The 27,725-nt window shown below is 58.8% G+C and overlaps 2 protein-coding genes across 9 annotated transcripts in view; one reads left to right on the plus strand and one right to left on the minus strand.

The window, feature by feature from the left end:
- The window catches only part of AATK (apoptosis associated tyrosine kinase), a 175,954-nt gene that overhangs the window by 116,716 nt on the left and 31,513 nt on the right, over positions 1-27,725 (minus strand). The window lies entirely within an intron of this gene.
- BAIAP2 (BAR/IMD domain containing adaptor protein 2) overlaps positions 1-27,725 on the plus strand; it is a 38,428-nt gene that overhangs the window by 234 nt on the left and 10,469 nt on the right. For all 8 annotated transcript variants that reach the window (XM_068209898.1, XM_068209896.1, XM_068209900.1 and 5 more), the window contains exons 2-7: positions 6,893-6,968; positions 8,790-8,876; positions 16,884-16,945; positions 17,195-17,266; positions 17,527-17,664; positions 27,029-27,181. In XM_068209898.1, the coding sequence (XP_068065999.1) occupies positions 6,893-6,968; positions 8,790-8,876; positions 16,884-16,945; positions 17,195-17,266; positions 17,527-17,664; positions 27,029-27,181 (588 nt within the window). The remainder of the gene's footprint in view (positions 1-6,892; positions 6,969-8,789; positions 8,877-16,883; positions 16,946-17,194; positions 17,267-17,526; positions 17,665-27,028; positions 27,182-27,725) is intronic.

Consider the following 27,725-nt stretch of genomic DNA (forward strand, 5'->3'; position numbering starts at 1 on the left):
GGGCGCGGGCGGAGGCGCCGCCGGGGCCGCCCCTGGGATGTGCCCGGAGCCGCTCGGCCGGGTCGGCAGCGGCCACCGGAGCCCCGCCGGCACGGAGCAGGGGGCGAGGGGCACCCCGAGCCTTCCCGGGGCACCCCCAGCCTTGCCGTGGGGACCCGCGGGCGCCGGGACCCGCGTGGGGATGTCCAGTCCCGGGGTGGGCAGCGCTGTCCCCGCATCACCCCGGAGCGGGGCAGCCCCGCGCCGCCGGCTCTCGCTGCTCTGCCGCAAGCCAGAGCCGTCCGAGCCTTCCCCATTCCCTGGAGTTCGGGAATCTCTCCGTTTTCCCTTTCTGCTATGCTCCCGGTGTCCTGAGAAAATGCAACAATTTATGTGGTTTGGTTTCTCCCCGAAGGAAGCGGTTTCTGCTCTGCTGGGTCTTGAGACCAAGGCTAATAAAACTGCTGTAGCCTAACGTGTAACGCAGGATGTCGTTTGTTAAACTGGGAAGCTTGCACGATTTCCTGTGATTTAAGGGCTTGGATTGAGTTACCTGGGAGCACAGAGCAGGAAAAAAAAAAAAAAAAAAAAAAAAAAAAAAAAAAAAGGTAGGAGAATGTAGTACAAAAAGTACCGAGGCAGTGAAGTTGTGAAGTCTTGGAGATTCTGGGGTGTAACTGCTGTTCAGGCAGAGCTGTGGCACCCGAAATCTTGGTCGCTCTGAATCTTGGTGACATTTTGCTGTGGTCCCTGGGGCTCCCTCCCACCCTGGCAGGCAGCTCGTGTGCCCGGACTTACCCCCGTGCAGGCTGCCCTCGGTTTGGGGCAGAGCTGGCACCCGGGGTGTTCCCAGCGTTTGTGCGCTGGCACTGCCGGGCCCGGAGCTGCTGGGGGCCAGGGGCCGGGAGTAGCCCCAGCCGTGACTCAGTTGTTGTTTGAGGTGTGTAGTCCTCGAAGCACGGGGCTAATGACGGGTTTGGGGAGCAGGTCACCGTCTCCCCGGGCCCGGCCCTTAGGGAGCGCGCAGGGCAGTTCGTGCTGTCCCGACACGCGTGGAGCCCATCCCGCAGGGAGCCGGGGCTGAGGGGCGAGTGCTGGCCGGGCTGTTCCTGGCCGCAGCCAGAGCAGTGCCCTCGGCCCCATCGGCGCCCGGCTGAGCCCAGGGCAGAGGGTGCACGGGGTGCCAAGAGCCAGGCTCGGGGGGAGCCCGCAGGTCTCCATCAGCCAGTGAACGCCTCAGCTCCTTGGGATGCCGGCGGGAGCAGCCAGATGCAGGGAATGAGGAGATGGAGCTGCTGAAGATCTCGTGGGTTCGCCCAAAATCAGTGTCTCGCTGCTGGGAGCTGGTGGAGGGTGGTCCTGGCTCTGGTTGTGTTCCTGTGGTGAGCAGAGGCTGCCCTGAAGCCAGCAGTGCTTTTCTTGGCCTCTGGAGATGTGTGCCATGTGGTGCCTGCGAGAACCTGGCGTGTCCCTGTTCCATTGAGGACTTCAGCCACCCCTGAGCCCCGCGGGCCAGCTGGGGGCTCGGGGACTGGGGTCTGCTGGACCTCCTTAAGCTTTGGGGTCTCTGAATCCAAAACCAGTCCCAGTGCTTCAATCCCCGTTACCCGGGTGGTTTTTTTGGCCTGTGCAGGAGGCAGAACGTTGCCATGGGCAGGAGGAGACAACCCCCAGGAGAGGGACGATGCCACCGAGCCCCAGGCTGGGTGGCCGAGCCCTGCTTTGCCTCCTGCCCGTGGCGGCGGGTTGGGCAGGGGCTGCAGCGGGAGCAGCAGCTCCCCGTGCCCGGCTCCCGCTCCCGCGCAGGCTTCCCCGAGGCGCTCTGCTCGGGAAGCCCATTGTCATGGTTTTCCAGAAGCAGCGCTCACCCTCGGAGTGACTGTGCTAATGAGCTGCTGGAGGAGCTGTCAGCCGCCCCCGAGCCGATGCTGCCACTACAGGCAGCTGCCTACACACGGGGAGTAATTACAGAGGGAGACGGAGGCTGCTGGCACCTTCCGCCAACGTAATCCCACCTTTCCTGGTGCTGATTCACTGCCAGGACCCCGGCGTAGCGGCACAGCTGCCGGGCTGGGCTCTGCCGGGAGCCCGGGGCCGGGCTGTGAGGATGGGCAGCTCCCTCTGCTCCCTCCCCGCTCATCCCCTGCTCCGGATTGTCTTTTTGCAGAAAGCAGGGACTGGCAAATCTTCCTTCCCCCGAAGACAGATCTGTCTCCTCCTGCCAGATGAGATTATTGCCGTTTACAGCCCAACCTCCATTTCGCTTTAAAGCCATTTTTTCATGCGGAAGATGGGTTTGCAATGGTGTGCGAGTAGCTCTGCCTTTGAAAAGCTGTTTGCCTAACAACACCCTGAACTCGAAGCTGAATTGTCGTGCAGAAAGGTGGACAGAATTCCTGAGGGTCCTTAGCTCCCCATCAGCTGTAGCCGATGTTATCACAGGCCTCTCCTCACCTCCAGAGGGAGGGGAGCGATTCTTCCTCAGGCTCTTCCTCAGGCGGTTCGGGAGGGAAACTCTGTCTGCTTTGGTGTGTTTGGAGTGGAGGCATGATGAATGTGGCACAGGAGGAAGGAGCCAGCCTGTGGCACCCCAAATTCCGTGCCCTGTGCTCCCTGCTGTCCCTGCTCCCTGCCTTGAGGCTTCCTGCAGCCCAGCCATGGGAGATCTGTGGGCTCCGAGCACCCCAGGGCTCCGTGGCACCAAGGCTCTGTGGTGGGCTGGGCTCTGGCACTGCCAGGGCTCTGAGCTGGGAATGCTGCTCCATCCATCCATCCATCCATCCATCCATCCATCCATCCATCCATCCATCCCAGGCTGGGAGAGCCCTCCTGGCCGCCCTGGAATGGGACACCTGCAGGCACGTGGGCTCCGAGGTGTCGGGGAGCAGCAGCTCCGGCCCTGCCTGCTGCTCCTGCCCTGTGGGGCTGTCCCACAGCTGCTGGAGCCGGGTGCTGCTCCCCGCGTGCTGCTCTGCCCTCGGTGCTTCTTGTGCTCAGCCTGCCCATGGTTAAGGTTTCAGTGCTGCTGCTCGTGTTGCAGGGCAGGGCACAGGGCAAACAGCTCCTCTGGCCACAGCCTGGGGCTCAGCCCCTCCGTGCCAGCTCTGTGGGGACCTTCTGGCTCCTCAGGGGAGATCCCAGCCCCCAGGACTTGAGGCTGGCCACTGGTGGGTGCTGAGGGGTGTTCCCAGAGTGCTGGGTGCTCTGTGCCCCGTGTGGATCCTCATCCCAGCTCTCCTCAAACCCAGACCCTGACACAAAGATGTTCAGAACTCTTGCCCTGAGACTTGGGTTCCCTCGTCCTCTAGCATGACAGCCAGGAGAAACTAAATGCCTTTAGATGGGGACTGTTTTTTCCCCTGATTTTTTCCTCTGATTTTCCCTGGGATCCTTCTTGACAGAAACTTGGCTCTCAAAACCCCCAGGAACACTCCTGATGGTGCCAGGCAGGACAAGCTGTGATGGAGGAGGCAGCACTGGGCTTTGCTGGGCATTAAATATTGATAGCAAAATGATGAAAGTGCTCCTGGAGCAGGGCTGACCCATTTAGGCACAAAACTTCCTTAGGGCTGAGCTGCTTCTGCAGTGTGACAGTGGCAGTGGAGAGTCCCCTGGTGCTGCCCCTCCAGACTGCTTGTCGTGGTCCCCCAGGGAATCCATGGCTGGGCCCAGGGCCCTGTGCAGGCTCAGTCCTGCGGGGAGCCACAAAGTCCTGAGGAAGGCTGGAAAAGCCCTCTGAGTCCACCATGTCCAAGCATTCCCTCAGCGCTGCCGGGGCCACTGAGCCACATCCCCAGGTGCCACATCAGTGTGGGCTTTGAGCCCTTCCAGGGATGTGTTGGGAACGTCCCTTCAGCTGCTGAGCAGGAGAAGCCTGAGCCACGTCTACTTCCAGCTTGAGCAGCACTTAAACTTAAAATTTAGGAGCTGGAATTCTGTGATCCTTGCGGGCTCCTTCTAGCTCGGGATGTTTTATTCTTTCCCATGATTCTACACTTTTCCTTATGGGCTTGGAGCATCCTGTCTGTAGCTGGAGTGTGCTCAGAGGGGAGAAAAGGGACCTGGTTTCTGTTGCCTCTTCCCCCACCAAACGGAGCAGGGCTGTGTCCTGGAGACCTTGTGCTTTGCATTAGTTTCATTTTTGGCAGCTGAATAAAGCCGTGCCAATCCCGGAGAGCTGAGTGGTATTACCCAGGGAATTCAGCACAGTGGAACAAAGCAAAGCCCTTTCAACCCTTGGCTGCCAGGTTTTGTGTCTGTGTTTTTCTGAACTCTGCCCAGGCAGCCCATGGAAGGCAAACAACTTGTGGGTGCTGCTGAGGGGGCAAAATCTGGGGAGAATGAGATTTGCTGTCACTGCCACAGAGTTACTGAATATTTGCTTTATTTGCTTTGCTGTTGGTGTCCTGCAAACCTGGATTCACCTCTCCTGTGGGGGACAGCCCTTCCAGAGCCCCTGGTCCCCCCACGGAGGGGATAAGCCCTGTGTTGCCAGGGGAGCAGCTCCAGCACATCCCTGGGTGTGAGGGGTGATGCTGTTGAGCCATTCCATGGCACAAATGTGTTCCTTTCCCACCATTTCTCCTTGGCAGGCCTCGGGCTCTCACCTGGAGGGGGGTGTGAATTGGAGGCACCTTCCCTTCCCACCCTGGGAGTGAGAGGAAGGCTTGGAAAAGGCTATTTTTATCTCTGGGGTGAGGAGCTCTCATCCTGCCAGGCTGTTTTTGTTGGAGGCTCCAGACAATGTTTTAAAAACATTCACTTTCAGCAAACTTCCTCCTGGGGGTTGGTGAATTTTATTTGGCCAGCACAGAGTCACCTTCCCGCTCCTTTGGCCGCTCCATGAGACCCTTTGGGGGCTTTTATCTCTTTATTTGTTGCTTTAAAACGTCTCTTGTGGATCACTGGGGAGCAGGACCTGCCCTGAGCAGTGCCGGGGCTGGGTTGTGCTTTCATTCCCTCTGCTTTGGGCAAGATGTGCTGAATTTTGGGCGGTGCTTTGTCTGGGGATCCTGTTCCATCCTCGGTTCCCTGGGTTTTGTGCTCAGGACGATGTGTTTACACGGGCACTGCTGAGAAAATCACACTATTTATATATCCCCGTGCAGGTCCCTGTACACAAACACTGCTCTGAACCTGCAAACCGCCGAAAAATCTCCTCCCTGCAGAAATTCTGCCAACAATTCTGCTGCTTAGCTATTGCTCAGCCTCAGAGTGCTCAGGCTGAGCTTGAGCGTGGTGGGGGCTGTGTCCCTGTCCCTGTCCCTGCCACGGGCAGTGATCCCAACCTCTGGCTGCTCTGTGGGATAGCCCAGGTGGATTTTGGAGTGGAGTTAAACGTGATGTGGGCAGGATGGAGCAATCCTCACCAGTGGTAATTAAGTGCTGTGCAATTGTCTCCTACATGTTGGAGAACACCTGGCTTGTTGCTACAGGTTCATTTTCTACTTTCACACTGAGCACATCCACCAAACTGCTCTGAGCTGCCCCAAAACACCTCCCAGGGGCCCTGTTGCTGGCCTGCAGCCTTAATTAGCGGGGCAGCTCCTCATTAGCCTCGTCAATCATCTTCTGTCCTTCGCAGTTGTGGCTGGTGCTGTGAGGACCCGGGAGCTGCTGGGGACAGGCTCTGGGGACGTTGCAGCCATCCTCAGCTGGAAGGATGAACAGATTTCTCCTGAAATAGCAGCACTGGGGTGATGCCACCCCTCTGACAGGTCCTGCCCAGAGGAGTCCTGAAAGGGCTGTCTGGAGCCAGGAGGGCTGTGGCTGAGCCCTGCACACGTGGGGAGAAAATTCAGCTGTCAGACTCAAGGGCCGGGCAGCAGGAACTGGGATAAAAATGCCTCAGGCAGAAAATGAGCTTTATAGTGTTCGGGCAGCCTCAGATGAGGTGACAGATGCTTAATCAGCTTATTCCCCGTAAGTGTCTGCCTGCCTTCCCTCCCCTGCCCGGGCTGGGGCTCTGCCAGCAGCCTGGGGGTGCAGAGCCCCTGTTCCCAGCAGGAATGCCCGTGGTGCATCCCTCTTCAGGGGCATTCAGCCTCCGAGCTCCATTTTCTGGTGGCACCTGGGTGGGAGGGTGTCCCCAAGGTGGGACAGGGGCTGGGGACCAGCTCTGGGCTTGATCCAGAGGATCCCCGGGAGGGAATGGGGCTGTGCCTCTGGGACTGGTGTGGGGTGAGGGCCTGGCGGGGAGGGCTGTGCCGGGGGGCCAAGCACACAAAGAGCCCTTCTTCTTCTTCTCCCTGATCCGATTATTCCTTCCCCCATGTGAGCTGAGGGCCCTGGGGCGAGGCAGGAAAAGCTCAGGCAGTGCTGCCCATGCCCACCCCCAGCCCAGGGCAGGTGGGCAGTGCCCCCGAGGGACCCGGGTGTCACTCCTGGCACGTGGCTGGCACAGCTCGGGGCGTGCTGGAGGCTCTGCTCTGCCTCATCCTGGCTGCACATTTGGGGTTCTGCCCTTCAGCCCTTCCTGCTGGTCCGCTGCTGCTCTCCGCGGCTGTCCCGGGAGTGGGACATAGCTGCCGCCATCCCCAGGTCGTGGGGCACCTCCCTGGTCGGTCTGAGGGCTGGTGCTGCCCCAAACAGCCACTTGCAGTTGCTATTATGGTTATTTTTGCTATTATCTGATAACTTTCTGGTTGGGGCATTCACTTTCCTCTCCTGGGAAGCATCTGGTGCTGGGGCACTGCAGAGCCCCCTCGTTCTTGTTCCTCGTGTGCTCAAAGCCAGCGTGGTCTTCCTCAATGAAGCTGCAGGTTGAGGGAGGATCCTGGGGCCTCTTCCAGGGAGCTGGGAGGATTTTTTTTTTGCTCTCTTTTTGTGTTTATCAGGACAGAGCTGAGCACGGAGCTGTTCGCTCCCCTTCCCATCATCCCTGCTAATCCCAGCCATGTTCTCTTCCCTCCAGACGATCATGGAGCAGTTCAATCCCAGCCTCAGGAATTTCATTTCTATGGGGAAGACCTATGAAAAAGCCTTAGCAAGTAAGTGACATTGGGGCTGCCGGGCCGGGGAGGGGGAAAGCTGCAAAACCAATGGTTTTTGTTGAAAATCTTTGGGTTTTCGTTGAAAAGTTCCTTGTTCCTATGTGGAAGGAATGGGGAGGGGGTTCCTGGACCACGTTGGGATGTGCAAGGCCATGGATGCAGGAGGGATTCCAGGGAGAAAATGCTGGGAGGCAGCAGGATAACAAAACACATCTGGAGACAGTTCATCTTTAAATGTTTGTTTAAAGTATTGAGAATTGAGATTTTAAGCTCTGTTTAAAGAGGTGCTATTGAAATGTTTAAATCGCCCAGAAGAATGAAGAGAAGGGAAAAGCCTAAAAGTCTTGATGGCAACTCTTGATTGGGAATGCAGGATCCTATTGGGAGCCATTAGGGAGGTGTAAATTTAAGTGATCAAAAGGAACTAGGAATTGATTAAACCCCAAAATGGACTATTTTGACTTAAACTGGCTTTGTGCACAGCCTGGCCCCTCCTCAGCTGGGTTTTAAGGAGGTTTAAGCTTTGCTCAACCCAGAGCTGTGTTTTTCCAGGGAGGGCTCTGCTCCCTTCAGAGCTGCACGTGTCTCCTGGATTTTATTTTTGAACAATCCCAGTGAAAACACCCGTGGGGCAGAGTCTGTCATCACCTTCAGCCGGGGGGGGGGAAAATCCCTTTGGTGTCTCTTGTTCTGAAGTGCCGGGGTTTGGGAGCCGACCTTTGGGGAGGATCCTGCTCCTGCTCCCTGCCTGCAGCACCTTTTCTTTGCCATAAGTCAGGTGAGGCTCCGGGCTGTTCCCATGAGGATTTTTGAGCCCTCCCCCTGTTCCCAGGTGCCTCGGATGTCCTGCCAGCGCCGGGCACTGGTTTAAGCTGGGATTTAAACTGGGATTTAATGGCTCACCCAGCCGTGACGGGGCAGGGCCGGTCCAGCCCGGTCCACTGCACAAGGGCTGTGGCCTCTGAGCCCCAGGGAAGGGGCACAGGGCATCCTCCTCCCAAGCAGCAGCTTTCCCAGAACTTCCTGGGGTGCCAGCAGAGTGGGGTTCACGACTTGGGGCTGCTTTTGCCTGCTGGTTCCCTCCAGGGAGCAGAGGCAGGGTCTGACAGGGGGAAGAGCTGCTGACCCTTGGGACTGTGGTTTTTATTTATTCTTCTGAAATATTCTCCTGATCTTTAACTGCCTGGGAGGTGGATCTGTTTACCCCGTGCTGTCGTCTCCCAGCACTTTGGGATAACCAGTGTGATCACTGCCTTTGTGCTTCTCCCACATCCCCGCTGTGGAGCCAAGGATCTTCCTGTAATTTTTCCTTGGCTTGGGTCATCCTTCCCCTCGGATCCCCGCGCTGGGGGGCAGCTGGAGGAAGTGCAGAGCCCAGGAGGCAGAGCAGAGGCAGCGTTGGAAGGCTGGAGCTGGGGCTGTACAGCGTGTTCTGTGATTAGAGGAAACCCCCTGCTTATCTGATTAGAGTCAAGTGTGGAGCTGGAATGTCAACAAACAAGGCTGAACTATAATGAAAGTCTGTGATATTCAATTATTCCGCAGTGATTTCTCGGAGCAGCATTAGCAGCCTGATGCTTGCACTGCAATGAAAACCACCACAGTCCTGCACGTACCTTTTCTAATCCTAAATTACCCTCTAATCTCACTGCTCCAGCTTTCTTTGCTGCTTTTCCTCTGTTTGCTGTGTGCTCCCTCCCCCTGGGGTTAAGCCCTTTGAGGTAATGCCTATTTTAGAGTCCAGAGTCTCCCCAGTGCCCCAGAAGTTCTAACAGCCATTAAGGAGAACCTAACCTCCATTTTTTGGGTGCTTTTTAGGCATGACATACGCAGCAAAGGGGTACTTTGATGCTCTGGTGAAGATGGGAGAGCTGGCCAGTGAAAGCCAAGGATCAAAAGAATTGGGTAAGTCCCCAGTTTGCTGCTGAATGGAGATTTCTGGAGATTCCCAGCCCAGGAATGAAACAGATCTTTGGTGCTGCTGGGGAGACCGAGCTCAGTGTGGAGCTGATCCTGCCGTGTCTCAGTGGTAGCAGTGTCTCTGTATTTACTGCTAATGCAGCTTGGAAAACCCCCTGATATTCTGAGTGTCAGGGCTTTGGCTCGTGGTGTTTTTGGAGAGCAGCTTTGTGGTGTTTTTTTCTCACTTGGAGAAGGAGAAGCAGCAGATTTTGGCCGGGGAGCTGGGGCTAAGCTGGCCCCTGGAGGGGAAGGGGAGAGGGAGGGGCAGGTGGGCTGTGCTGGTGGAGGTCACCCTGTGCTGCTGGGGCTGGGACTGTGCCCTGGCTGCAGCAGCTCTGCCCGGCTGGAGCCTCCCTGTGCCCACTGCCAGGGACTCGTGTTTGCCCAATCGATGGCAAACATCACGAGCTGTGACGCCTGCTGCCTGCTTCCCCTTTCTCACACTTATTTCCCAGCAAATCCTTTAAAGGGGAGCTGCTTTTCCAGCCTCCCTATTGCCCAGACATCCTCCTGAGTCCTCCCTCCTCACAGCCCTGGTTTGGGGTGACCCTGCCAGCTCCCCCCATGGTTTGGGGTGACCCTGCCAGCCTGGTTTGAGGTGACTGTCCCAGCTCCCCCCATGGTTTGAGGTGACCCTGCCAGGTCCCCCCATGGTTTGAGGTGACTGTCCCAGCTCCCCCCATGGTTTGGGGTGACCCTGCCAGGTCCCCCCATGGTTTGGGGTGGCTCTCCCAGCTCCCCCTGGGAGGCTGCACCTTGTTAAGGCTCTCATGGAGTGAGATGGGCCTTGGTCTGGTGTCTGTGCAGTCCCAGGTGAACCCCTCCTCCTCCTCCCCCTCCATCCCTCCCGCAGCTCCATGCTCATTAAAGCATCTCTCCGGGGCAGGCAATTAACAGAGAGGTTGAGCTGAAACTACTCTAAAGGCTGAAGGAGTCGGGGAGCAGCCCCCGGGCTCTGGATTTGGTGTCAGACCCCGCTCCCCCAGCCCTGCTGCTGTCTGGGAATGGTGCTGGGAAAGCAGTAAGTGTCTATGGAAACCGAGTGGTGGATTAAAGCTGCCTGGAGCAATCTGCTTCTGTTTAATAAATAAAACAAAGAGCCCTGTGTGCTGCAGAGCCTGGAGGAGCTGCCGCTGCCTCTCTGGGGCTGAGGACATCCAGCTCTGCCCTCCTGCAAGGGAACTTGGGGCAGCCTGAGCAGAGGGCAGGAGCTTGGGGAGCCCCACCCTGCCGGCTCTGCAGAGCATCTCCAGCTTCAAAGCTGGATGGGGGGACTTCTGGCCCTGGATCCTCACCAAAGGACAAGGGTTTGATGTCCTTGGTGCCTTCTCCCCATGCGTGGCTCGAGTATTTTGGGGTGTAGAGTGTTTCCAAATCACTGCTCCTTCCCCTCCTGGTGTGGACACCTCCCAGGGAGGCTCCTGGCTGCTCCTCAGCCTCGTGCTCTGCTGATCCTGCTGATATTTGCTGTGGCAGCTGCTCCGGGCAGGAGAAAGTGGAGATAAAATTTCTGGCTGCAGCTCAGTGGAGCTGATAACAGCTGGGACACAGCCCCCTCCCAGCAGATGTGTAAACAGGGGCTGAGAGCAGCTCTGGGCCGGGGCTGTGCTGCCCAGAGCTGCAGCTTTTCCTGGGAACACCTTTGCCTCGTCACTCCCTGGGCTGGCAGTGCTGATAGTGCCAGAAAGGGGCTCTGGGTTATTTCACAGCATCCCAGACTGGTTTGGGCTGGAAGGGACCTTAAAGCCCACCCAGGGACACCTGCCACTGTCCCAGGCTGCTCCAAGCCTGGTCCAGCCTGGCCTTGGGCACTGCCAGGGACGGGGAATTCATTTTAGAACAGTAAACAGGAATTCTCTTAATTGCTGCTTCCATTAATGTTGAGTCCTCAGCTCCCTCCCTGAGTGGGATTTTCTTCCGTGAGTTTATGGGGAAAACTGCTTCAAGATGTCAGCCACGGTCAGGATTGCAGCTCATGTTCCCAGCCTCCATGGAGAAAAATCTGCGATAATTATTTTTTCTCCAAAACCCTCTTTTTCCTAACCTGGGTGCTTTTTCCTGGTGTCCCAACCCCAGCCCTGTGGTTCAGGGGTGCTGCAGGTTTGTCTCCTGGAACAGGGAGCCCTCTGGAGCACAGCTCTGGGCTCAGCTCCCAGGGCTGCTTAGCGCGCTGCGTTTCTCCTGAATTCCCCATCGGATTTTAGGAGCTGTGTGCAGACAGGATAATCCCACGTGGGAAAGGAAAAGTGGCAGCAATGACAACAATGATGCCCTTGAGCTGTAATCGGCTCGGGGGGCTCAGTTCTCAGGTGCAGTGTCTGCTGGGGCCCGTCTGAGCCCCTCTGCTGAGGTTTGGGGTGGGCAGAGCCGGGCCTTTGGGGTGTTCCGAACCCCAGTGGTGCTGTGCCACAGCAGCACAAGCCAGTCTGCTCTGTGCAGTGCCCTGCTGGCCAGGCCCTGGCACTTGGGATTGGGTCTGTGCCCACAGGTGCCCTTGAGAGAGGCTCCCCGGGCTGTTCTTCACCCCCTTGGTGGTTGTGGCAGTGGCTTTAGGGAAGATGAGCTGCACTGAGGAGCTGTGTCTGGCCAGGGAAGGTGTGCAGCCCCTTCCAAAAGCTCCAGCCTCATGCCTGAGTCCTCAGGTGACTTTGGCCCTTGTCCAGCTCCTGCCTAGGTCCCTTGGATGCTGCTCAAAATGTCATTTCTTTTGTCCTTCTTGAAAACTAGGCCATGGCAAAGTCATGGGAAGGGGTTTTCTTCTCCTGCTGAGCAGAGCTGGAGACATTTCCCCCGGGATGCTGGGGCTGAGCAGCACCTGCAGGAAGCACCTCCAAGGCTGGAGGTGCATTTTGCTCAGCACTTGTTTCTGGAAGGTCCCTTGGATGAGTGAGGGTGTGACACACGGGCTGCGAAAGGGCAGCACAGGCAGCAATTACTCAACCATTGTTGAGCTGAAAGGAGCCCCTGGCACATAATGGCTTTTTATTTCCACAGTAAAGTCAGGATGTGGCACCTTAATGGCTTGGATGAGATTTTACAGCTCATCCAGCTCCACCCCTGCCATGGGCAGGGACACCTTCCCCTATCCCAGCTCCTCCAAGCCCTGTCCAGCCTGGCCTTGGACACTTCCAGGGGCATCCCTGGGCTCAGGCTCTCTGTCCCCCGCAGCTCCAGGGTCTGTCCCAGCTCCCGGTGCTTCGGAGGCTTTGTGCTGCAGCAGATCCTCTGGGAGCAGGGATGAATCTGTTAATTGGATTTGGGGTTGGTTTGGGTAGGTGCTTCCTGCCCAGCAGAGCTGTGGCTATGGATCCCACAGGTGCCCAAGGTCACCGCGCAGCCCCGAGGGGGATCGGGCACCGCTGGAGCTGCTGGTGCCTGGGTGTGGTTTGGTGTCCGCTGGGAACCAGTCAGAGCAGTGCCCAGGGGGACACAGAGCTCCAGGAAGTGTTTTCCTGTGATTTGTGGCAGCCTCTCTGCTGTGGAGGTGAGCTCCTGGCTGGGAGCCGAGACCTTTTTGGCGATCCTTTAAATTTGGGCTTCACAACGCACCTAACACCGTGTGGGACACAGCTCAGTGCTGGTGGAGGAAAGGGAGCTGCAGGAATGGGCTTTGCTGAGGGTGCAGAGACACGAGACAGCCTCCGAGAGCCTTCTGCTGCCTCGGGATGGGGCTTTTCCACTGCCTCCATCCCTGCCATGAGGAGCAGACGGCCAAGGCTCGTTCTCACCAACCTGTGTTTGCTACGTGGTGGTGGCGGGTTGAAAATGAGCATCTGTGAGGACCATGTGGCCTGGCTGGGGCTCCCAACGTGTGGCAGATGTGTGTAACGTCTGGGTTTCACCTTCCCTGGTGATGGTGACACCTTCCAGGCTTCCCACCCGCCGCATGCCCCGGCTCTGTGCTGGGGAGGATCCTGCAGGGGTGCTCCCCCCTTCTGGGGGATGGAGGGGTGCCGTGTGTGTCCACGGGCTGGCGTCTGCCATCCCTCAGCAGCGGGGGGAGCTTGGCAGGCCTGAGGAGGGGTTTTGGCCAGCTCCAGGTCCTGGAGATGTTTGGTCCCCGCCTGGAGCTGCCAGCGTGCAGGGAGGAGGGATCGGGTCACACGGGGCCAGGCTGGGCAATCTGAGGGTGTTTGATTAACCAGTGCCACCAGTACAGCTCCTGCCACAGCACTGGGGACTCGCTGGGCTGTGCATCCTGCTAAGAGCCAGGATTGGCCCCATCCAGGGGGCTGTGGGGAGCACAGAACATCCCAGGCTGCGATGGATCCCTGCTGAGAGGGTCGGTGGCTACTGCCCAGCCTGAGGGGGCCAGTTACTGGGACCTGGGAACCCAAGCCAGGGTGCCTTGGGAAGCTTCTACTGTTCCTTTTACCTGGTCTCTTTAAAAACAAAGGAGAAATGCCTCGAGCAGTGCCAGGCGGGGCTGATGAATTATCAGCACATCGCCCAGTCCTCTGGGGCTGGCAGAAGTGAAACCGTTGTGGAGAGGAAAGGGATGAGTCAGCGTGGAGAAGCTGATTGTTTCCCCAAGCTGATTGTTTCCCCACACTCGTCTCCTTCCCCCTGCACAGGGATCCTGCAGCTGCCACAGGCAGCTCGGACTCGGAGCCTGGGCTGGGCTGGAAGTGCTCCCTGGCCCTGGGGAGCTGCTCTGTGCCGGGCCTGTGAGCCTGGGCCACACTCTGCTGCTCCGAGGGAAGAGAAGAATACGCTGCGGAAGTTTTCAGTGGGATTGCTCAGGCTGGAAAAGCCCTCAGGATCACTGAGCCCCCCATTAAACCGTGCCCCCAGGTGCCACCTCTGCCTGCACCTTAAATTTGGCTGCATCAGGTCTTCAGCACCGAGGTGTTGTGTGAGCAGGGTTACTGCTGGCTGGCTTTTAGGGGATGTGCCCAAGTCCTGACCCCAGGAGCTGGGGCGGCCACGATGCTGCTGGTGGGAGATGGTCCCCTGGCCACTGGCCGCCATCTCCTGCCACCCTTGCAGGACAGCCTGGGCTGCTGCAGCCCTGCCCGTGTTCTGTCTCTGAGCAGTTCTGCTCCTTGATTAATGCATCGTTGGTGTTTTTATTAGAAATGGCCCACATCCTCTTTTAGAGGGGGAGTCAAAAAGTAACCTTGAGTCTCTGACAGCTCCGTAGCAAACCCTTGAGAGCTGGGCTCCCACTGCTTCACCTTCTGGAGGGGCAGCTGGCTGCCGCGGTGCCAGCAGGGACGGGAGGGATGTGGAACAACCTGTTTGCCTGTTGTGGGCTGGGTGTGGAAGGGAAGGGCCCACAATAGCTCCTATAGTTCTTCTCCCAGAACGATACTGTGAGTCACCGTGAGCAGCAGCTCCTCCTCCCTCCCCGAGCCTGGGCAGCCCCGGCTCTGCCTGCTGCCCTTGCCCCGCTCTGTTTGTACCCTGGGTGTAGCTGAGGTGCTTCACCCGGGGGCTCTCCACCTGCAGGATGTGTGTTTTGGCGGCTCGTTGTGCCTCACATGGTGACCTGAGCGCCTGTCCTGCTGCCCAGTGGGAGTTCAGGTGGTTCATCTACAAATCCCTCTGGCAGCTGATGCAGAACGCCCCTGGCGTGGGTGGCTCTGCTGCTGCCAGGGCGTGTGCCCAGTGCTGCGGCCCCAGCCCTGCCACCCGGCTCCGTGGGGTGGCAAATTCACAATTTCACCGTGGTACGACCCCTGCCACAGCGCCACAGGTTCTTTTCCAAGTGGGATTTTGGACTGTTCAAGCTTTGCAGCTGCCGTGCTATCCCTTAGTCACAGTTTAACCTCATCCCTGCAGCTCGGGCTGGCTTTGGGGTGAGATGTCTGTTGGTCTCCCATGGTCTGTAGGGTTTTGTGGAGCAGCTCACAGCGTGCAGGTGTCGGGGTGGCAGAGGTGCCCTGTGGGGATTCACACCCTGCTGCTGCTGCTGCTTTTAGGGGATTCAGTTCAAATCCTGCCGCCCAGTTAGAGGCTCCAGTGGCGGTGGGAAGCCTGGACTGGCTCCTTCAGAGGCAGCTGGGGACAGGCTCTGGGGGAAGCTCATGAGGCTCTGGGCAGGTCCAGCTGCCTTCCTGCCACCTCGTGGGGGGACAGCAGAGTGCCCGGAGCGAGGCTGTGCTGTGGGAAAGGCTCCGTGTGCTGCTGGCTTTGATGTGGGGCTGGAACGCCCAGCGGGAGCTGAGGGGGTGCTGCTGGTGCAGGGGAAAGCTGAACCCAAAGATGGATATCAGTGCTGAGAGAGCTCCACGAGCCACCCCGGCTGCTGGGAATGGGCCAGTTCCCCGGAGAGGAATGTGGGAGGGGGGCAGAGCCCTCTAGTCCCAAAGCAGGGGTGCCCAGGGCTGCACTTGGGGACCTGGATGTTCCATGGGACTGGGACATTTCTGCCCCAGTCCTGCTCTCAGGTGGCTCAGGAGCTCTGTGATGGTGGGCCAGGAGCTCTGTGATGGTGGGCCAGGAGCTCTGTGATGGTGGCCAGGAGCTCTGTGATGGTGGCCAGGAGCTCTGTGATGGTGGCCAGGAGTTCTGTGATGGTGGCCAGAGCCCCACGCCAGCGCTTCCGGGATTTCCACCGCAGCCAAACGGGAAGGGAGAGGGACAGGGGGTGGTGCAAGCTTTGGGAATAATGAGAGAGCCACCCTTGCATTGATCCCTCTGACAAAGCCACCTCGGCGTGACGTCAGGGCTGCTTGCAGTGGGAATTTGGCACTTCCCACCATTGAGCTGCTGGAGCAGGAGCGATTTCCTGGCGCTCCTGCGGGGCTGACCCCTTGCCTGGCCCTTGCTGCTCACGTGTGGCCCTGCAGACGTGTGTGGTGGCCAGGGGTGAGGGCCCTGCTCGGCCCAGCACCTGCAGAACTGGCTGGAAAGTCACAGCAGGCTCCCTGGAAACCTGGGCAAGGAGCAGAGCTGCAGCTCTGCCAGCTGGGCACCTCCCGCTCTGTGGGACACCCTGGGCATGGCTGCTCGCTCAGGGGGCACGGGGCACGGCGGCCCTGCCACAGCCAGTGCCACCGCCTGCTCTGGCACTGAAGCAGAGGGGCCAGTGCCTGCCCAGGGTCGGATTTTAACGTTTGCAGGAGGGTTTGGGACACGGCCTGTGGTGCAAAGTACGAATCGCTCCAGCCAGGAGAGCACGGCAATGCTGAGGCACGTTGTTCCTGGTCAGCTCGGGGTGTTGACCCCCCGTGCCCCGTGTGCCCAGGGACGGGCTGGGGCTGGGGCTGGCCCAGCACACACCAGCTGTGCTGGGGGAGGCTCCCACTCGTTCCCTTGCCCCAGTGAGATGCTGGCTTTCATGTGCAAACAGCTCCACAGGGGCTGGGAGCTTCTTGGGAAGCTATAGCCTGCTATGCTGGAAGGAAAAGCTTCCAAAGCCAGCCCTGAGAAGAGCTGACAGAGCTGGGCTGTCCCCAAGCTCACTCTGATCCAGAGACAGGGCTCTTAGTGCTGGCTCTGTTCCTAAAAGATGCTCTGGTGTGTGTGTCTGGCTCCAGGCATGCTGGGGCTCCTGCTGAGCCAGGACACTGCCCTTCCTCCAGGAACAGCACTGGGTGTGGGGCTGCAGCCCTGCACTGGAAAAGAAAAATTCAAGGAAGTGGCAGAACAGAGCTGGGATTCCTTGGCTGCAGTGGGGATCCCAGGGCTCAGCCCCGTGTCCTGTGCCCTGCTCTGAGTGCCAGGGCTGTGTCTGTCCCTGTGCTGGCCCAGGGGAGCAAGGGCTGGCCCTGAGGTTGGGGTCCTGCTGCTCCTCCTTGTTCCCCCCCTGCCTCACAGGGCTGTCCTGTTTGTCCCAGCTGAGCATTGGCTCACTGCAGCTCCCCAAAGGTGGGCACGGGGGTACTCCAGGAGCCCCCTGGGTCTGGCTGGGGACCCCTCCTTGCCAGCAGGGCGCTGCCTGCCCCAGCCCTGGGGCATCCCCTGAGCTCGGTGCCTCAAACCCTCCCTGTCCTGTCTCTGCAGGGGACGTGCTCTTCCAGATGGCAGAGGTGCACAGGCAGATCCAGAACCAGCTGGAGGAGATGGTGAGTGCCCAGCCTGGCGTGCCGGGGTCCCTGGCAGTGGAAAAAGCTTTTCCATGCCTCGTCCAGCCCCTCTGCCGTGGATTTGCTAAGCTCCAAAGGGTGTGCATTGCTTGGGCATCCTCTCAGCCCCTCTGGGCCTCTCTGAGTCTGTCCCTCGCTGCTCTCAGCCCCGCTCTGGTGCCATCCGCTGCTCCCCAGGCGGGCTCTGCCAGCCTCCCCAAGCACTGTGTGTTTCCTCTCTCCCTGCAGCTCAAGTCCTTCCACAACGAGCTCCTGACGCAGCTGGAGCAGAAGGTGGAGCTGGACTCCCGGTACCTGAGTGTGAGTTATGTGTGTGTGAGTCTGCACAGCCCGGGCTCCCCCATCCCCTGCTCCCTGCTGGGGGAGGTCACGCCGTGCCACAGCTCCTGCCCCTGGTTGCAGGAGCTCCCTGGTGTCACTTGTGTCACCATGCACAGCACAGCGTTGTCCCCTATTTGCTCCCTGGGAGTCCTGCTGCCCCAGGGGCTCTGCCTGTTTCTGTCACCCCTTGGCGGCAGGAGCTGCGGCCAAGGCTCAGAACCTTCTCCTGTGGCATCCAGGCTGCGCTGAAGAAATACCAGACGGAGCAGAGGAGCAAGGGGGACTCCCTGGACAAGTGCCAGGCAGAGCTGAAGAAACTTCGCAAGAAGAGCCAGGGCAGCAAGAACCCGCAGAAGTACTCGGACAAGGAGCTGCAGGTAGGGCTGGGGGGACACGAAGGGGCATTCAGTGCTGCCCGTGGGGGTGGCGGGGCTGTGGCAGAGCCCTGGGTAAGGATTTGCTGGGGAGGTGTGGCTGGGAGAGGTGGCAGCCAGGGCTGTTCCCACAGCTGCAGTGCAGAGTGGGGCTGGAGCTGCCTGCCTGCCCCAGCTCCAGCCATCTCTGTTACCCTTTGCCTTCAGGAACGGCCCCCAGGAGCATCAGTTCCTGCCGTGCCTGCTCCATCGAGCCCGGGAGGGGCTTTTCTTGTGCATTTTCTGTGCCTGTGCCCCTTCCCCCGCCCGCGGGGGCGATGCCGGGGGCGGCCGCAGTGAATCAGAGCGGTGTGATGTGTGATGGGGGTGGGCACGGGGGGAGGCAGAGCTCCCCACAGAGGGGGAGCCGGGCTCAGGGACGCCCAGGGCACGTCCCGGCAGTGCCGAGGGGCTGTGGCACTGCTGGGTCCCGCTCGGGTCTCCGATGGATCCGCAGCAGGAGTTTGTGCCCTCTGCTCTGCAGCCTTCACTGGCAGCTTGGCCCCAGCACGGCCCGTGCAGGGATGTCCAGGGATTGCTGATGCACCAACGTGCCCTGGCTGGCAGTGAGGCTGCTGCAGGAGCTGCAGCCACAGAACCATGGTGGCACAAGGGCAAGATGAATTCCTGAAGCCAGGAATTGTTTAGTCCTGTCTCCAAGGCAGGGGGGTGTGCGTTGTGTTGGGACCAGGGTCTGTTTCCTCACGAGTCAGAGATCTGTGTCTGCTGAAGGAGACCTGCACACTGGTGCTGGCACTTTGCTGGTGGGGGTGAATTTGATGACATTTAGCGGCATTTAGTCTCCAGGAGAGCTTTACAGTGAGGTTTGTGCTGGGGAAGTGACATCCTTAATTGCACTGAAATTTGGGAAAAGCTGGTGTGAATCAGAGCAAGCACTGAAGGAGAAGAATGCAGCCACCATCATCTGCTGTGGCTCAGCCTGTGGGTCCCGTGTGGAGCCAGAGCTCTGGGAGGTGCTGAGGTGGCACAGCTGGAGCAGGGCTGGGAGGTGCTGGATCACTGGGAGGTGCTGGAACAGGGCTGGGAGGTGCCAGCACACTCTTCCATGTCCAGCCTGCTGTGGTGGAGGCTCTGCTGTTCTCCAGAGCAGCTGAAACCACTTCTGAGCATGGTGTCTCCACAAGTCCCAGCTTAGCTTTGCAATTCCTGCTGAGCAAGTAAAGCCCTGTCAGGCCCTGAGCCCAGCGTGGGGGGACACGGGGATCAAGCCTCTGTCACCCCCACCTGTGAGAGCTGCTGCCAGAGGCAGCCCCATCCTGCCAAAGCCCGGGCAGGGATCCCCATCCCACAGGAGGAGGAGGAGGAGGAGGGAAGCCATCCCAGCTGGGGTGGAGGGTGGGCTGAGCCTCCTCCTGTGATGTTCAGGGATGGGGCACTCCTGTTTGCACAGCTCTAGGGGCAGGGAAACAGGATCAGAGCTCATTGCCTTTAATCTTTCAGCAGTAAGTATTTAGGAAGTGCTTATCTCCAAAAAAGCTTTATGATGGCTTTTGAGCTTACAGAGCTATGAGACCCTTCCAGCTCAGAGTTTTCTGTGATTCCATGGCTGCTCTGCTGCACTCGGTGGGGGTTTGCTTTGCCTTAGATCTGAACACAAAGTGAAAATTGCTGAATGCAGCCAAGAGGGCACTTCCCCTCTCTTCTCTGCTGACTGCAGAGCTGGTGTTTCCTCAGCAGAAAAAGGTTTTGGTTAAAACCCTCGACACTGTTTTAGCTCTGCCTGGGCATTGGAGAGAGGGGGGACTGCAGTAAGTGGGGTCCAGCCTGGAACTGTGTGGGTGTTGGTGCTGGCCTGAGGAGAGAGCCTTGTTTGGGGCTTTGAGGAGCTGGAACTGGGCTTTGGGGAGGTGAAACCAGGTTTGAGTGGATCAGGAGCATCTACAGAGCAGTGTGGGGCTTTGCTTTCCTCAGCCTGGTTAAAGCAGAGCCACAGGCAGCCTGGTTTGTTGAGCTGGCCCAAAGCCACCCCTGTGGCCACTTGCCAAACCTCTGGTGGTCTCTTCGGAGCCGCTCAAGCACCTGGGGATGGTTTTGGGATGCTGACAGCTGCGCCAGGCTGGTGCCTGGGGACCACAGACCCATCAGCCAGGGCTGGCTGGAGTCTCCTAATGGGCTGTGGCTGGTTCCTTCTCTCCTCGTGGGAGAAGCTGCTGTTGATGCAAGTGCCACCTCCTTGGAGGCAGCAACAGCATCTTGCTCTTCTGAAGGCTGGTCCCTGTGAAGCTGCTGGAGCACCCGTCAGCCAGGAGTCTGATGCTCTGTCATCATCTTCCTTCATATTTAATGCTCCAGGAATCAGAACTGCTCCTTTCTGCCTCTTCACCACTCGTGGAGTGACCACATCTTGTCATCACCTGCCAGTGAGATGGGTGGCTGAGACACGTGGTGGCAGCAGCAGGACTGTCCTGCAGGGACCTCGGGGTTTATGTAACATTTGTCAGAGTTGAGAGCAGGTTTGGGGCCACCCAGGCCCTGCTTTTGGCAGAGGACAGCTCCTGGCTAAATCAGTCAGAAAGCCCAGTGCAGCAGCCCAGACGTCTCACCTGTTCCATTCAGCTGTTCCCCTTTATAAAGCAGAAATAAATACTGGGGCTCAGCAGGGACTGCACACAGCAAAGGCTGGGGAGCAGAAGCTTTGGAGCAGGGCGTTGAGGGCATGTGATGCTCACAGACTCTTGCAAGAGGCTTCTCCTGAGCTGCACCAGCCCCTCGTTGCATGGAGAGAGCTGGCCCAGGCTGGTCTGCAAGTCCCACATCACCTGGCCCCTGTCTCCTGCTGGTTTTGTGGAGTTTACTGGATGAGGATGAGTGTTGCAGCGTGAAGTGGGTGGCTGGGGAGTTAAAACACCTCGTGGTCTGCAGCCCAGACTCACGTAGCTCTAAACCAGCTCCAAGTGGCACCAGGCTGCAGGAGTGGTTTCCCAGCCCCCAAGCCCTGTCCTGGTCCGGAGCAATGCTGTGGCTGGGGGTTGTTGCTGCTGAGTGTCACATTAAGCGAGGCTTTTATTCCTTGTGAATCAGTCCTGAGCTGCTGCTCCACACAAGGAGTGAGGGCTGAGAGCCTCACGTGCCTCATCTTCCTCGTGGAGTGACTGAGGTGGGGCTTGACCTGTGTTGAAAACAGGGAGAGCAAACCAATTGCATTCACTTCACATCTCTGATGAAGAAGGATGAAAACAATATTAAGATTAAACAATCGCCAAGGAAGCTCAAGTGCTGTAATTTCATTAAAGGCTGGTTGTGATCAGGCCATGAAATCAAGGTCATGATGGGTTTGGGACCTGGATTGAATCAGCAGCTCAGCAATGAAGTTATGTTGGTTCAAAGTATTTATCAAATTATATTAGTACAGTGAGCAATTGGATTTCTGCATTGGGCTGAGACAAAACTGGCTGTAATTCAGCCTAAATAGCAGTGCTGGGGCTGGGTGTTTGTCCTGAAAGGCTGTGCCTGACCCAGGTGACAGTGGGTGACCCTGGGTGGGCAGTGGGGGCCGAGCTCAGCCTCTGCCTTCACCCACCCCTGCTCCCATGGGGATGTTTTAAACATTAAATACCACTGTGCCAAATAACCTGTGGGGTTTTATCAACTTTTGTCATTGAAACCTCATTTGGGTATTCCCATCAGGAGAAATAATTTTAGGTGTAGGTCAGGAAGCTCCAAATGACATGGAGCTTGCACAAACCAGGCTACGAGGTTTATGTGAAAGTCAAACAGGGAAGGACTCCGAGCTCAGCAGCTCCAGGTGACTCTCTCCAGGTTTCACTGGCATTTAGGCTGAGGGAGGACATGTGCCCAAACCCAGCAAGAGAAGAGAAGCCCCTTCCAGTGTCTAAAGAGGCTCCAAGAGAGGGACTTTGGACAAGGCCTGGAGTGACAGGACAGGGGCAATGGCTTCCCACGGCCAGAGGGCAGGGTTAGATGGGAAACTGGGGAGAAATTCTTCCCTGTGAGGGGGTGAGGCCCTGGCAGAGGGTGTCCAGGGAAGCTGTGGCTGCCCATCCATGGGGCTGTTCCTGGAAGCGCCTGTGCAGCTCAGGGATGTCATGAGCACTCGGGTTCCAAACCCGGGCAGGGAGCTGCCGATCCGGGCCGTTCCTGCACTGAGGAACGTTTTAGGCAGGAGAAGGTGAAGCCAGCGTTCCCTGCTGCTCTGCTCTCTGGATTTTATGTAACACCAATGTGTGCGTGGCCGGGCAGCAGCAGGGCAGGGCTGGGGCTGCTGCAGACCTGACAAAACGAGGGGCGACAGCCCTTCCCGGGGGAGGAGGGCAGCCTGGCGTCCCCGGCTCTGGGGGCTGGCTCCCCAGGATCCGCTCTGCCTTTCCCATCACCTCGGATAAGCATCAGCAGCCCTGGCCCAGCTTTGATCCCCACGGAGCTTTGGCTGCAGCCGAGCTGGGGAGGCTGGTGGGCAGCACATCAGGGCCAGGGCCTTCCCTTCTCCTGGCTGGGGGTGCCGGTGCTGTGCGGGGCAGGGGGAGGTTGTCCCCACCCTGGGAAACCTGCAGGGCTCTGCCGTGGTTCTGGGGGGCTCCTGCAGGGTCAGTGTCCCCACAGAAGGCAGGGAAATGTGTTTGGGCTCCTGTGGTGACCAGTGGTGGCCATTCCTTGCTGTGGGGCTGTTGTTTTATTTGCCATATTACAGGAGAGGTTGGGTCAGGGCTCATCCTGAGCTCTGTTCTCCTTCCTGGCTGTGGAAGAGCCTGGGATATCCCCGGGCTGGGATCCAGCGCGGCAGTGCCTGGCTGGACACACCACCCAGCCTCCCTTTGTGACACACGGGGCTGGGTGGGGCTGCAGGAGGGGACAGGAGGGGACAGTGCCCCCCCCGAGGCTGCTCCAGGGTCTGCCAGCTGCCTTTCTGGGAATGAGGAAAAGCTCTCTGGGCTGAGGATCCCTGGCTGCTTGCTCTGCTCATTTTGCCTCTGTGCTGTGGTGGGGTTTCAGCAGGTTTGCCTTGAGTCTTCCCCTGCTAATCAACCTAACTTCTTTTTTATCCTGTCCCATTTTTATGTATTCTCCCTTGTGATTGCCTAAGCAAGTCCTCCCTCCTCTCCATGTTTACTCCTTCCAGGTATTTCAGCCTGCTGCATCGATCCAGCACAGTCCTCTCTCTTCCCTGACCTTTCCTTTCTCTTTTCCCACTGCTCTGTGCTGCTGGTCCTGACCGATCCCTCCTTGGGATGAGAGCTGGAGTTGGCACAACCCCTCCCTGCTCTGCATCCCTCCTGGTGCTGGGTGAAAGTGTGCCTGCCACGTACTCCCCTTGGCTTTCTGGCCCCATGGTTCATGGCTGTGCTGTGCTGGTGACCCCAAGGCAGCTCCTGCCTGCTGGGGGTCCCCTCTTGTCCCTGGGGCCGGCCCTCGGCTCAGCCTGGTCAGTGCCAAACACACTGAGAAGGATCTGGAGTGATGATTTCTGTGGTGGAGCTCAGCACTGCCCTTGGCTCGTATTCCCTGTGTTTGCACGTTCCAGGCTGGGATGGGAGGTCTGAACTCATTTCCCAGCGAGGCTGTGGTTATCAAAGGCTCGGCTGGAGCTCGCTGCTGCTCCACCTGTGCTGACAGCAGCGTGTGCTCCTCGCAGCTCGGGGCTTGACATTTCTCAGCTGCTCTTTGATCTCCACCTCCCCGAGGGAGGAGCTGGCACCGTGGCGCTGGGGAGGTGGCAGGGCTGTGTGCCCTGGCTTTCTGTGCGGGACAACAGCGGCTGCTCGAGCTGGGGCTTGGCAGCAGCTCGTTCCCTTTTCATCTGCTCGTGCTCCCAATTCCCTGTCTGACCCGCGGGGTGACTCGCTGTGGCTGCGGCTGCGGCATGGGGACTGCCCGCCGTGGCTCCAGCCCCGCTCGTGTGCCCACTCCAGGGGTTCCCCGGCTGAGCCCCCACAGCCGGGGGTGCCCCAGGAGCGGGCAGGAGCCCCGGCTCTGCCAGCCTGGCCCCACGGCAGCATCCTGGAAGAATCCCAACAGGCAAAGCCTCTGCCCGGCGCCGCCACGTGCTGACACTGCTAATTAGGTCAGCGGCTCCTGGTGAATTGGAAGTGGATGCGGGAGGCGGGGGGGCACGGCACGGGGGAGTTATTTGAGGCCTCTCCAACCTAGAAACCCAGAAAAGATTTTCTGGAGCTGTTGGGTGGCTCTGGTGTGTGCCCTGGCTTTGGGCGCGACCATCGCCCTGGCTGCCTCCCTGCCTGCTCGCATCACAGATGGGGTTTCTTTCTCCTCCTTCAAACTGGGAATTTTATTTAGACAATTCTTAACCTGTGAATTTGAAGCTGACAACCTCGATCAGTCAAGGTCTCAGTTTACAGTGCAGTGCTTGAGTGGTTCATGCTTGTCAGTGGGGTCCTGGGGGAGCTGCTGAACCTGGCAGGGAAGCACCTTGCCCCAGCCCTTACAGGGCATCAGGTCATGCCAAGCTGAGAACGGTGTTTGGCTGTGGTTCAGAGTGTGGGGTGGCTGAGATTTCCCCCATTTCTGGGGAATGGAGATGAGAGCAGCAGCCCTGAGGTCCTGGTGGGCACCTGGCTGCAGGTGAAGCCTCACTCCTGGGTAAGGCAGAGCTTCTCCTTGGAGTGAAGTTCTGAGATCTCACACTGTACTTTGTGTGTTACTTTTCCCCCGTGCATCTGGCATATTTAACAGGCTTTTTATTTAAATTTGCCTTTCTGGGCGTTATCTGAAAGCCAACTGTCATTCTGAGCAAACCCAAACTGAAAACTACCTCGTGAACAAGGAGTGTCGCTCGCCATTTTGTGATGGAATAACGTGTAAAATCAAGGCTGTGGATAAATCAATGGCACACGGAGCATATTTACATAAAGTATATAAAGCTCTGAGTACTAAGTTTAGAGCGTGGGCTCTGCGCTCGCGGAGCGGCGTGTTCCGACTGGCTGAGACAAGCCTTTCCTCAGCACAGGAATTAGCAGGAGCCTTGCAAAACCAGCCTGAGAGCAGGGGTGTAAATAAGGCTTGTACCTGCATATTTAAATCCTGCTGAAAGCTGGAGCTCTCACGCTGCTAAGATCAGGGTTTCTCCCTGTGTTGTGGTGTGTCTGGGCTGGAGCCGTGCCCGCCCGCCGTGCCTGACCCAGCGATGGGGATCCTGCAGGGAATCGTGGCGGGATGGGCCTCGTGCCACTGAGCCAAATTAGCTGGAGCTGAGCTCTTTTCACTCCTCACCTTCTCGTTCTTGATGGCCCAGTTAGTAAATTAAGCAGGATGATGGGGGAAAATTAAATTAATTAAATTAATGGGGATCAGGCTCTGTGTGTGCTCCTGCTCTCCTGCTATTTCAGGTGCCGTCAGGGTTGCGCTTTCCTTCCAGAAATGGGGCTCTGCAGGAGGGGGAGTGTTGTCCTGCCCCTTCCCCTGGGGTAGAAACGTCTTGTGGAGCTGCCCGTGGTGCAGAGGAGTGTGGGCAGCAGGGCTCGGTCCATCCTGGGCGTAGCTGTGCTGGAGGGGCCGGGGGCTCTCCAGGCTGGCACTGGGGCATCCATTCCCCAGCTCCCATCACCACTGCCAGGCTGCTGCCTCTGGGCTCTGTCCCTGCGCTGTTCCCAGGCTAATAATACCCGGGAGGAGGCGGCGTGCTGCCGGCCCGAGCCCACGGCAGGAGCGGTGCCTTCCCCAGCACATCCTCCTCCTCCTCCTCCTCCTCCTCCTCTGGTGCCTGCATCGCTCCTCCAGGGGCTTTGTGTGCCCAGAGCTGCTGCTGCCTCTTCCTGTGCCACGCTGCCCCAGCGCCTCTGTGCTGGCACAAGCCCGGCTGTGCCCGGCGTTCCAAGTGCCGTGCCCTGTGTATCGGCCTCGGGGTGATGCCAAAACCTCCATCACTTCTGTCTGTGTGCTCAGTGGCATCAGCTCAGCTCCCTCTGCTTATTTCTCCTCATGGCCACAGGTGTTTGCCCTGGATTTTCTCATTTTGGAGGAAAAAATTCTCTTTGAAATAGGGTTGTTGGTTGCAAAATGGATTTTTAATCCATTTCTCACTGACACGCTTTTCTTCACCCAGGTTGGAGCAATGTGGGGAGACCCAAAACAGCACGAGCCCTGCACTGGGTTTTGCTCTCAGGGGGTGCTTGGAGCAGGGTAGGAGCCAGGAGCAGGTCCAGCCCCAAAATAATCCCCCTTTGAAGTCTGGAATGTCACTGAATCTTGCTGCTTTTGTTAGTTTGCTCCATTTTATGTATCTCTTAATAAATATTGTAGGATGCTAAAAATAACTGATAACCGTGAAGAAGCAGCAAAGCTGCTTTGGGCCCTGAATTTCCAGTTTAATTCCCATCTCAGAGAAGCTTGGGCTGCCTGAAGCGTGTCCAGCCCTGCCTGGGCTGGGAGTGTTGTGGCTTTCCAGTGTCATGGTCCCACTGTGCTAGGGACGAGGTGTGGCAAGGAGGTGTTACAGTGTGGGACAGTGATGGGCAAGAGGTGCTGCTCTCAGAGCCTCGGTGGCTGCTCCCCTGGTGCCACGTGGCAGGTGGAAGCTGGGAGCATCCAAAGGTATGAAGGGAGGAGGAAGTGGCCAGGTCAGTGAGCTGGGGGCACCTCGTGTGTTCTGTATTCAGGGAGGCTGGTGGTCCCTGGAGTCCCCTGTGCCACCTTTCCATCACACAGGGCAAAGCAGCCGGGTTTCCCCAGCCCAGCCCGTGTGGTGCCGGCAGAGCCCAGCGTGGCACAGCCGTGCTGGCACCCATCAGGTCAGGAGAGCAGGAGCCAGAGGAGGAGCCTCCAGCTGCTGGCACTGGCAGGGCCACAGTGTCTGCCAGTCCAGGGTGTGGCACCAGGGAACAGCCAGGGCGTCCTGTGCCAGGGTGTGGCACTGCCCCGGCACCACCTCTGTGTCCCCCGTGGTAAATATGGAGTGAAGGCACTGCCGGGAGTTTCAGAGGCGCTGGCGGCCCTGTGTGTGGCAGGGTCCCCGTGCCATCCCTCGGCAGCGGGCAGGGACTCGGCACAACCCGGGCGATGCCGGAGCGGGCTGGGGGCTGCGGGGGCCGCTGCCAGTCCCGGGCCACCGGGGCAGCCCCCGGCCTCCGGCAGCGCCTCCGAGCCCGGGTGGTGAGCGGGCAGCCGCTGGGTACAGCTCGTCCCGTGCAGCCCACGGGCTGAGTCAGCGCCTCTGCGTGGGGGGCTCCGATGAGTAAGGGCGGGCTGGGGGCTGTGCAGGCACACGTGTGTGTCCCTGTGTGTGTCCCGTGCCGGGCTCCCGCCCGCGCCGCCCGCCCCTCTCCGCGGCTGCCGCGGCACCGCCTGCCCCGCGGCGCTGCCGGCAGCCCCCTCCCTGCTCCTCTCCCTGTTGCAGTACATCGAAGCCATCAGCAACAAGCAAGGGGAGCTGGAAAACTACGTCTCCGATGGCTACAAGACAGCTCTGACGGAAGAGAGGAGACGGTTCTGCTTCCTGGTAGAGAAACAGTGCGCGGTGGCCAAGAGCGCCATCACCTACCACGCCAAGGTGAGTGGGACCTGCCGGAGAGCCAGTCCTGGCTGCCCTGGCACTGGGTGGATGCTCCCAGCTCAAGCTGCATCCTGTAGAACAGCCTGATATCCCAAAAGCCACAGCTGGTGCAGCCCTTGCAGCTCAGGGACCGAGGGGGGGTGATGGACCAGCAGGTGACTCCAGGGAAGGTGCCCCAGTGGAAGCAGGTGCTTCAAATCCCTCTTGCCCCTGGCAGCTCCACATCCCTCCTGCCCATGGCTGCCCCCATGTCCTGGACCAGGGCGGGAGCTGCCCCCTGCCTGCCTGGGAAGCTGCAGCACCTGCATGGGTCTGGAGCAGAATCCATCCATCCAGACAAGCGCTGGTGCTGCTCCCGCAGCCTTGTGCTCCTGTTCTGGTTGTTCCCCACCACCTCCGTGGCTCACAGCAGCCATCTGTCACTGCCACGCTTGGCACTGGAGCAGGAGAGGGAGTTGGGATTAGTCAGCTGTGTCCTGGCACATCCACAGCATGGATCCATGCTTGCTTGGTGAGTGGAGTGCAGGAGGGGAAAAACACC

Source organism: Anomalospiza imberbis, chromosome 19 (assembly GCF_031753505.1).
Source record: "Anomalospiza imberbis isolate Cuckoo-Finch-1a 21T00152 chromosome 19, ASM3175350v1, whole genome shotgun sequence".
Classification (NCBI taxonomy): Eukaryota; Metazoa; Chordata; class Aves; order Passeriformes; family Viduidae; genus Anomalospiza; species Anomalospiza imberbis.